Source organism: Manis pentadactyla, chromosome 10 (genome assembly GCF_030020395.1).
Source record: "Manis pentadactyla isolate mManPen7 chromosome 10, mManPen7.hap1, whole genome shotgun sequence".
NCBI lineage: Eukaryota > Metazoa > Chordata > Mammalia > Pholidota > Manidae > Manis > Manis pentadactyla.
In genome coordinates, this window is record NC_080028.1 from 81691721 (window position 1) to 81702092 (window position 10372).

The 10372-nt window shown below is 53.1% G+C and overlaps 1 protein-coding gene across 4 annotated transcripts in view; it reads left to right on the top strand.

The window, feature by feature from the left end:
• Positions 1 to 9480, top strand: part of IL4R (interleukin 4 receptor) — a 47167-nt gene extending 37687 nt beyond the window's left edge. For all 4 annotated transcript variants that reach the window (XM_036916888.2, XM_036916889.2, XM_036916886.2 and 1 more), the window contains exons 6-10: positions 708 to 864; positions 3360 to 3456; positions 5347 to 5425; positions 6057 to 6106; positions 6932 to 9480. In XM_036916888.2, the coding sequence (XP_036772783.2) occupies positions 708 to 864; positions 3360 to 3456; positions 5347 to 5425; positions 6057 to 6106; positions 6932 to 8495 (1947 nt within the window). In that variant the 3' untranslated portion in view covers positions 8496 to 9480. The remainder of the gene's footprint in view (positions 1 to 707; positions 865 to 3359; positions 3457 to 5346; positions 5426 to 6056; positions 6107 to 6931) is intronic.
• The last annotated feature ends 892 nt before the right edge of the window (positions 9481 to 10372 follow it).

The window sequence follows — 10372 nt, forward strand, 5'->3', positions numbered from 1 at the left end:
CTCCCCTCCCAACTTCTTTTAAGCATAAAAGGCAGCAGACAGCACATACCAACCTTCACCTTACCTTTGTCACTGAACAACAGATCCTAGAAGTCCCTTCCCAGTGGGAGCTAGGTTGGGCAGGGCTGAGATTCCAGGCCAGTGAGTTTGGGCTTGACTGTGGAGGCTCTGGAAAGCCCATGACAGAGTGAGAGGGATGCAGTGACCCTATCTGTGCTTCAGGAGATCACTCTCGTGCTCCCTGCGTGCCAGGCCCTGTCCTAAGTGTTTACCCGTATTAGCCCTTTTAAACCTCACAAAAACCCTGGGAGGTAGGCACTATTATTATGACCATTTTGCAGAAGGACATTGGGATCCAAAGAGGTTATGTCATCTACCTCAGGTCACACAGCCAGAAAGTGACAGTAGTGACCTTTACCCTCATTTTACAGATGAGGAAGCTAAAAGTCAGGCTCATCAACATGCCCAGTAGTGTCACATGACTAATGGTGGTGGGGAGGCAGGCTGAGGACCAGTTCCCTGTCCCATCTGCTCAAGTCTGGTCAGTCGTGGAAGTGGCAAACAAAGGCCTGAATTGGAGGAAAAACCAAATACCCAGACTGGGGGCTCTTTAACACTGTGGGATCAGTGATTGACAGCAGCCAGGGTGGGAGCTGGTACTCCCCGCCCACCTTCTGGTGCACTAATGTCTCCCCTTCCTCTACCAGTTCAGAATCTATAATGTGACCTACATGGAGCCCACCCTCCGCTTGGTGGCCAGCACCCTAAAGTCTGGGGCTTCCTACAGTGCACGAGTGAGGGCCTGGGCCCAGATCTACAATAGCACTTGGAGTGAGTGGAGTCCCAGCACCAACTGGACTAACTGTGAGTTCTGGGAGTCCTGAGCGGTTAGAAGCTCTGCTCCCCACTTTTATTCTGTGGCCAGATACTTCCCCTGGCCGAGCATCTGGGTTTCCATATTGTAGAATTCCTCTAACTGCAGGTGACAGAGTTACCACCTAACATGGTATATGTAAGGCTGGAAGCACTGGAGGGAGGAAAGCGAAGATGGTGCAAACGGAACAAAGACAGCACCAAATAGCTCTGTGCCATATAAGGAAGGAACGGATAGCTCTTCCGGGATTCCAGTCCCATGACGTGCGGACAAACCCTGGATGCAGACCCCCTCCATCTGGAAGGAGGAGACCTCTGGCTGTCCATCACCCAACCCTGAGCCAATAAAAAATTTCCCACATACCCCTGGCTTGGCCCACTTCCCCCACCCCTCCCTGTGCTTATAAAAAAACTCCCCGACTATCTAGGTAGGGGCAACTTCTCCAGCCTGTGTATCAGACTGGTGAACCTCGCCCGGGATTGCGCTCAAATAAACTGCCTGGCCCTTTGTTGCCTCTTGTGGCCTGCTTATTTCGGTTAGAATTTATCTTACAGCTTCCTCATTTTCTAAAGGGAGAAAATGCTAAGTGTTAGAAATTAGTGAAAATAAGATGTTATTTCTTTCCTAGCCAACTTCCCAGACTCCTGAATTCTATCTGTAAACTTATTGAGGTCTGTGAACCCCAAGTTAAGAATCTCTGTTCTAAGGCCCTGCTATCATCTGTATCTGGCCAACAATAGGCGAGTCTGCACCTGCCTCTTAAAAACCTGAGCACAGAACTGACACACATCACTTCCTCTCAAGCGGTATTGGTGAGACCGATCACATGGCCACATATAGCCACAAGGGGTTCTGGGAAATGTAGTCCCTCGCTGGGCAGCTACATACCCAAAACAACTCTTTCAGTTCTGTCACATATGGCTTTTGCAATAGGAATATTGACTTATCTCACATAAAATGCAATTTTACCAGCAGACCTTCCCAGCTCTATACAACAGCTCAGGGATGTCACCCCAGAGTCTTGTCTTTCCTTCCTCCATCAGCCTAGTAGCATTTTATCTTAGATTTGTCACCTCATGGGTCCAAGTTATCTTTTGCACATACCCTCATGGTCCAAGTCCCAAAGGAAATGAAAGCACCTCATGTTTCTCTCTTTTTTATCAGGAAGCAAAAGTCTTTCCAGAAGCTTCCTACCAGACCTCCCCTTACATCTCATTGACCACAAGTGTCACACAGCCTCTCCCAACTGCAAGGGAGGCTGGACACTCAAAGGTCTGGAAAGGGGGAATAAGATAATCATGATTGGCCCAAGCCCCATGGGGGCCACATTGCTACCTGGCAAAGAAGGGGTGAGAGCTGTTGGGAGGGGGAGGCTGGCTCAGGCACATCTGTACAAGGGGGAGGAGTAAGGGATGTTGTGAACATTCACCGGCCCTTCACAGCACTGGGCACGGGCGGTTGGCAGGGACCCGGCTCACCCGCCACACCTCTCAGCATGGCTCATCATGTTCTGTGGCTCTCTCCTGACCCATCTGTCTCCACTCTGGTCTCCATGGGTAGTAACTCCAGCACCCAGCATAGGGCCAGACACACAGTTGTGCTTAGGGAAATTTTGTCGAATTGATTTAACCCTACTTTGGGGGGAGGAAAGGAAAGGAAGAGAAATAGCTTGTATGGAACTTACCAATGTGCTGGACACACACTTTTATTTCCACACATATTTATTGAGCTTCTACTACATGCTGGGCCCTGTCCTAGATGCTGGGGAATCAGTGGTGAATAAAACAGACAAAAATTGCTGCTGTTATGGTACTGACATTCTTATGGGGGAAGACAGAAAATAAATAGGTAAACAAAAAATAAATCGGACCTACACCCAGATGGCAGTAAGTCTGGGACCAACATAAAGCAGGGTAAGAGGATGGAGTGATGGGAGGGGCAACAGGAGAGGGTGTGGAGGACATCTCTTTGGAGCAGGTGGCAGTGAAGTGGGAAGGTGCTGGCTGTGTGAAGATGGTACCAGCAAGGCTATGGACACATGGGCACTGTCCCAAGTACCTTATATATTAAATCCTGTAATCCTTACAATCTGGGACATAAGTACTATTATCAACCCCATCATGCAATGAGGAAACCGAGGCACAGAGAGGGTGAGGGAATTGTCCTGGGCCACCAGCAAGGATATGACAGAGCCTGGCTCCAGAGTCCCTGCACTTGACTCTGTGCTTCAGGAAAGAGAGAACAGCAAGTTCAAGATCCCAAGGTGGCACTGAGCTTTGGAGGAGGGGACAGCAAGGCAGCCAGTGTGGCAAGGGCTCAATGTGCAGGAGGGGACAGGAGAGGGAAGGAGGGACAGTGTGGTGGCAGACAGATGGCCCAGGGCTCAGAGGACATTTTCCCGAGGCCTCAGTCACCAGCTCTGGGGACCCAGAGACCAGGCTCTGCCTGGGGTGATGCAGGCTCATGGCTTCCCTCCCACTTTCAGACTACAGGCCCTGGGAGCAGCGCCTCTCGCTTGGCATCAGCATCACCTGCGTCATCATCCTGGCTGTCTGCCCAGTCTGCTATATCAGCATCATCAAGTGAGTCCCGCACGTGGGCACAAGGTGCCACGGAGCCAGCCCTCTGGGGTGGGAGGGGTTGGGAACTCCCCCACAGCTTTCGGTCCTTTTGTTCAACCATAAGTATTTATTGAACAGCTCCTATGCACTAGGCACCAGGGTAGCAGGTGAGAACAAGACCAACAAGGACCCGGTGTCCTTGTTGGGGAACAGAAGGTGTCAGGTCAACAACAACTGCAACCATGTTCCAGTGTGGGCCAGACTCTCATGGAAATATACCAGGGCAAAGGGGAGAGATGTTTCTAGGGTGCTATTTTGGATGGGGAGGCCAGGGCAGGCCCCTCCAAAGAGGTGAGACTTGAGCTGAGACCAGTCTAGGGGCAATGAGCTGCCAAAGAGGTGGGGGACAACTGTCCTTTGGCAGGAGGGAGGTGAGTCACAATAGGTGCCCAGGGTGTGGCACAGGCACCTGGGGACGTGTGGCAGTGGACAGAGGTACTCTAGATAACTGCCCTGATGGAGGCAGGGACCTGGGATCACATCCTGGCCTTGGAGCCTGGTGGCCACGTGGCCGACAAGTCACGGAACCTGTCAAACCTGGGTCCCTCCTTTGCAGCTGAGAGTTTTCATTAGTCCTAGAAGTTCTGAGAGAGCCCTGGGTCATAGTGGGTGGGTGGTAGAAGGACCCTTGTTTCCAGTGAGCTCAAGGTCTTGGAATCGTGGTCTTAGAGCCTCAGTCTTTCCACCTCTGAAATGGGACTGGGGAGCCCTTGCTCAGCCTGTAAGGCCTGGCAGTGGTTCGGGACTGACATGAGTGAAAGTGTCTCACACTTTGCAAGTAGATATGCAGGGAATGCAGGTTCCTCTCTCCACATCTTGTTGCTGGTGCCTCTGAGTGCCCCTGGGCTGGCCTTTCCCCTTCTCTGAGCCTCAGTTTCCCCATCACTTATTCCTGTTTCCCCCACCATTCACTATGTTGCAGCACTCCAACTTCTGCTGTTCTTTAAACATACCAAGCAAGTCCTTCCCTCCAAGTCTTTGCATTTGCTCTGCTCCCTGCCTAAAAAGCCCCTTTCCTAGGCACCATGTGGCTCCTCCTCCACCTTCAGTTGCCACTCAAGAGTCATCTCCTCAGAGAGGCTTTCCTGGATCACTCTCTGTTCCTCTGTGTTCCCTTATCTTTATTTTTGTGCATGACACTTACCCTATGAATGAGTGATGCCATGTAATTATTTCTGCATCTGTTTGCCTGTCTCCCTCTTCTAGAAGGTCAGTTCTGTGAGGGTAGGGTTTTTGTCTGTCTTGGCTACTATTGCGTCCCCCAGGCCTGGCACAGAGAGTGGTATGTAAGTAGGTGCTCAATGGGTGCATGTTGACTGAGTAGAGTGAGTACAGGCTAATCCAGAGACGATCCAAGATCCCTCCCTCCCAGCCCCAACACTGTGTGACTCCAGGTGACCCCGGGGAAAGAGAAGGAATCTGTCTCTTCCCTGGATTTCCTGCAGCTTCTCAGGCCATCTGAGGCTCTCCTATGCTATGCCAGAGGGGCTTGTGATGAGGAAACCCAGAATTCTCTCTCTGCAGCTTGAGCCTCTCCTAACACCCTGGGGCTTGCTCCCACTCAGGACAGAACAGGCCACGTCAGGAACTGCATTCTGGGTAGCAGGGTGCTGGAGCACAGACCTGGCTTCTGCCTGCTGGCTGTCCCTTCACCTGTCTGGGTCTTGGTGTCTTCACCTGTAGAATGGGGTTAGCAGTAGAACCTTTCATGAAGTTACAGTAAAACATTAAAAAATCAGCCAACATGGTCTCTGACCCCCAGTGAATATTGGCCACCAGGTTCATTTTTATGGGAGGAGCATCAACCTGTCAGTGATTCAGGGACCAATACCTTTTTCTTTTCTTTTTCAGGATTAAGAAAGAATGGTGGGACCAGATCCCCAACCCAGCCCACAGTGCCCTCGTGGCCATTGTCATCCAGGACTCCCAGGTAGGAGAAGGGGTTGGCTAGGATGCTTGGGCTGCGTGTGTCAGGAAGTGTGATTCACAATGTCTGGGATGTTGAGGTTCTTCACTGGCTTTTGGAATTGCACATGGGAATCCAGGAAGCGTTCGGGTGGATGGATTCAGCACCTGTATGTAGTCCTTAAGCACCCAGAGGCCTTGACTCCCTCCCCACTGCCCCATGGCTCTTCTTTCAGCCGAGACGGCTTCCTCTGCAGCTGGCCTCTTGGTTTCTTCCCCCTTCCTTGGGAGGAGTGACCCCTCATGTCATTTCCATATCATCTCCTGGAGACATGCCTGTACCAGAGCAGGAGGCCGAAAGAATGGGAGAGGCAGGCAGGCTTCCTGTGTCTTCCTCTGAAGGGCAGGAAACTGTGCCCGAAGCACCGGCAGAGCCCCAGTTCTCACTGCCAGAACTGCATCACATGCCCTTTCCCAGCCCATTCACCTGTAAGGGCCCTGAGGCTCAGAGAGCTGAGGTGACCCAGCAGACCTCAGACCTGCGCGAGGTCAAGGCTTACAGTCTTTCCACAGCAACACTTCCTGAGCACTGCTGTGTGCCAGGCTGTGCTGGGAGGTCTGTCTGCTCTGTTTCATTGGCTGTCTCTCTGTTTTAGGTGCCGCTGTGGGGGAAGCAGTCCCGAGGCCAGGAACCAGCCAAGTGCCTGTACGTATATGAACTTAGGCCGTAACCTCTGTGGATTTGGAAGGTGATGGAACTGGAGCAGTGGGCCCAAGCTTGAGAGTGTTTCCCCGCCTTCAGGAAATACCCAGATGCCTACCTTCTCTTCCTTGACATTCAGCGCTTGCCCTGTGACATTGGGCTTTGAGCAGTAGCAGAAGGAGGGGTCGTCTGGATAGGCGGGCTCCTGACTGAGCCCCCTGGGTTTCACTGAGGGAATCCGGCACGTGGTGAACCCCCTCGGAGTACAGTCTGGCCTGGGTGATAGAGTCAACAACCTGGACAGCTGTGCCAGTTATGAAAATGTTGACGTAATCACACACTGGTTGGCAAATAGCCAGTATCTTGAACCCTTGAGTGTTTCACCATCACCTCAGGGCCTCCTGGACTACCCACAATTCATTAACTAAAGGGTTTATACCTGGCATACCAAGGGACTCCAGGATTCTTCTCCAGCCCTCGGGCTTCACAGCTCTTCTAATTGGTCATTACTTATCCTGGGATGTTGGTAGGTGTTTTAAATGCCATGATCCCAGACAAAGACTTTTCTTTATTCAATAGACTGAGTTTGTATTAGATGCCAGGTTATGTGCCAGCCTCCAGAAATCCCAAAGTAAGACACAAGCCCTACTTTCAAGGAGTTCTCAGTCTAGTAGTGAAGATAGACTGATAGATTATTACTTATAAAGTCAGCAAACATGTCTGTAATAGACATCAGTCCAAGGCGATTTGAAGCTGGGCTTTGAAGGATGACTAGGAGTTTTTCAAGTGGTGAAACAATGCTGAGCAAGCTTTTCTTTGCTTTTGCAGACACTGGAAGACTTGTCTTACCAAGCTCCTGCCCTGTTTACTGGAGCATGGAATAGAAAAGGATGAGGATTCCTCCAAGGCTGCCAAAAATGGGCCTTTTCAGGGTCCTGGAAAACCTGCATGGCACCCTGTAGAGGTCAGCAAGATGGTCCTCTGGCCAGAAGACGTCAGTGTGGTGCGGTGTGTGGAGATCTTTGAGGCCCAGGTAGAGAATGAAGAGGAGGAGGTGGAAGAAGATAATGAGAGCTTCTGCCCATCGCCTGAGAACAGTGGGAGCAGCTTCCAGGAGGGCAGGGAGGGCATCGCGGCCCGGCTGACGGAGCGCCTGTTCCTGGACATTCTTGAGGGTGAGAATGGGGGCTTCTGCCCACAGGGCTTGTGGGGGTTGTGCCTTCCTCCACCATCAGGAAGTACCCAGATGCCCTGGGCTGAGTTCCCAAGTGAGGAGCCCCAGGAGGCACTGTCCCCGGGCAAGGAGCAGACTTTTAACCCAGAGTCAAATCCACTGACTACTCTGACACAGAGCCCAGCCAGCCTGGCTTTCACAGAGACGCCTTCGGTAATCGCAGACAACCCCGCTTACCGCCGCTTCAGCGACTTCCTGAGCCAGTCCTCAGGTTCTGGAGAGCTCGACTCAGACCCACAGCTGGCCGAGTGCCTGGAGGAAGCGGACTCCAGTGTCCTCTCTGCAGTGCAGCCCTCTGAGCCACCCACGGCACCCCGGCCACAGCTGGAAACCTGGGAGCAGATTCTCCGCCAGAGTGTGCTCCAGCACAGGGCAGCCCCAGCCCCCGCTTCAGCCCCCACGAGTGCCTACCGGGAGCTTGTGCACATGGTGGGGCCGCGCGGACTGCAGGACAGTGGGGTGGCAGGCTTTGGCTCTTCGGGAGAAGCTGGGTACAAGGCCTTCTCCAGTCTGATCACTAACAGTGTCATCTGCCCAGGGACATCTGGGATTGAGGCCAGTAATGGGGAGGGGGGCTACAGGCCCTTCCAGAGCCTCACTCCTGGCTGTCCTGCAGCTTCTGCCCCAGTCCCTGGCCCCCTGTTCACCTTTGGACTGGACATGGAGCCACCTCACAGCCCTCAGAACTCATTGTTCCCAAGCAGCAACCCAGAGCACTTTGGCTTGGAGCCAGTGGTAAAGGGTGAGGATAGCCAGAAGGCCCTGCTCTGCCCAGAGCCGGCCACAGAGCCCCTCAGGGATGACCTGGGGAGCGGCATTGTGTACTCAGCCCTTACCTGCCACCTCTGTGGCCACCTGAAGCAGTGTCACGGGCAGGAAGAGCATGGCGAGGCCATCCTAGCCAGCGGCTGCTGTGGCTGCTGCTGTGGAGACAGGTCCTCACCCCCAGTGAGTCCCTTGAGGGCCCTAGACCCTCTGCCAGGTGGGGTTCCACTGGGGGCCAGCCTCCCTCCAGCCCCCTTGGAACTCCTGGGCACGTCAGAGGAGGGTAAATCTCCCCTGTTCTTCCCGCCTGACCCCAGCAATACTCAAAGTTTAAGCCACACCCCCAAAATGGTGATGTTCTCCACAGGGCCCACAGGCACGAGCACTTCCTAAGTGCATGCCCTCTTGTTGCTGAGGACTACAGGGGAAGACGGCCCTACCCTTCCTACTAAATGCCTTCCCCAGGAGGGCAGCCAGGCTGGCAGATTTCCAAAAGACTAGGGGAACCCTGGCACAAAGTTGTAAGGTGGTCTGACACTGGGGCTACCGAGACTGGACCCTTCCTGCTCCCAAGCTGGGCCTGGGCTTGCCACATGCAACGGGAGTGGAGGGCACTAGGCAGCTATGCCTGCAGCAGGTGCAGGCAGGGATCAGCTTGCAATAAGCCATCACCCACTTTGTGGGCCCACAGCTTCTCCAGCATGCTGGCCTTGTCATGCCCACCTAAGGCATGTTTTGTCCACCTAACCACTCTGTTACCTATGTCTTGCCCGGCCCTGGGATTAGTTGTCACCATGTCACTGGATTGGATGCTGAGCTTAGAAACTAACCAGGCCAACAGGGGAATGACTTGGGAGGCTTTGGGAAACTGATGAGAGATTGAGGTCCAGGAGGGGTCATTTGCCCATTCATTCAACCAAACTTCTTTAGGTTGATGTGGAGGGGAGATCTGGACTTTGGAGGGGTGCTGAGTTAGGTGGCAGTAACAGAAAGACATGAAAGTTGGGATTGCCAAGCAGTGACTGTCTGCTGTCAGATCCCCACGCAGCTGCAAGGCTGGGGGTCCCCTGGATATGCCCATTTACCTTGCGAATAGTCTGCCCCATGGACACCATCGCCGGCAGCCTCTGAGAGCCCAAAGGGAGTGGCTTGTGCTCCCTAATCCGGCTGAGCTGGGCCTTCCAGACGGCCAGCACGTGGAGCCTCCCAGTTGGCCCAGGACTCAGGCTGAGCGGCGCATTTTTGTGTGGGTCTCAAAGATTGTTTTACCACTTGGTACTTGTGTTTGTTGAGGAGGATGGAACAAGAAGGGGTGGGGTTTTCTCTAATGGTCTTGATCTTTTTGTTTTCATTTATTAAACAAACATACTGCAAGGCACTAGTGTCAGCACTTTCTGTCTACTGACTTATTGAATTCTCTCCCTAGAAGAACCAGGGCCCAAAAGGTTAAGTGACTTTCTTTCTTTGGGTTCCCTGAGATGGGGATACAGGTGCAATTAGTTGATTTAGGAGGTGATCCCAGGAAACCCTGTGTGGGTCTGGGGCAGTGCGGTGGGGAGTGGCAGGAGGCAGTGAAGGCTGTGCAGTCAGAGAGCCAGTGTGGGCAGCACGTGGTCAACCCCACTGGGGAGATACAGAAAACCATGCCCAGTGCCTGCCTGGAGAGTCCCTGCAAAGGCGGGCAGCTGGGGTGTTTGTCCACCAACTCCTGTCTGTCTGGTTGAGGGCTGCTTCTGGGGGCATTGATTCCCCAGCACCTGCAGCTGCTCCAGGAAATAAGTCCTGAGACTGAGCTGAAGATGTTTGTGTAGTCGTTGGCACCCCAAGGAGCTGCAGGCAGGACACTGGCAGCGGTTGCCACACTTTGCTGAGATCACATAGATATTAGTGGGCACATAGTTGGTGCCCATAGCTGAGCCCAGGCCGTGTCTCCATGGTCCAGGCTGTCTGTACGTGACCCGTGTTTGACATCTGGGCAGACGGTAGGCTGGAGTGGGCTTGAGGCTGGCAGGCAGAGGATCTTAAGCTCCTGTGCCTGTGATCAATTTAGTCTCTGAATAGCTGCCTAACTGCCACACTTGCAAAATGAGGGGCTTAGTTGTGTGAGGTTCCTTCCTGCTCCGGCATTCTGCACAACACACTAGATGAGATGGCAAGCTCACTGTCTCTCTGCAGCCTAATGTTTCTTAGGAGCCTCCTTTGTGCTGAGCCCAAATCTATCCCTTTAGCTACTCAGGTTACCACCCCAAATCCCGACACCACAATTTACA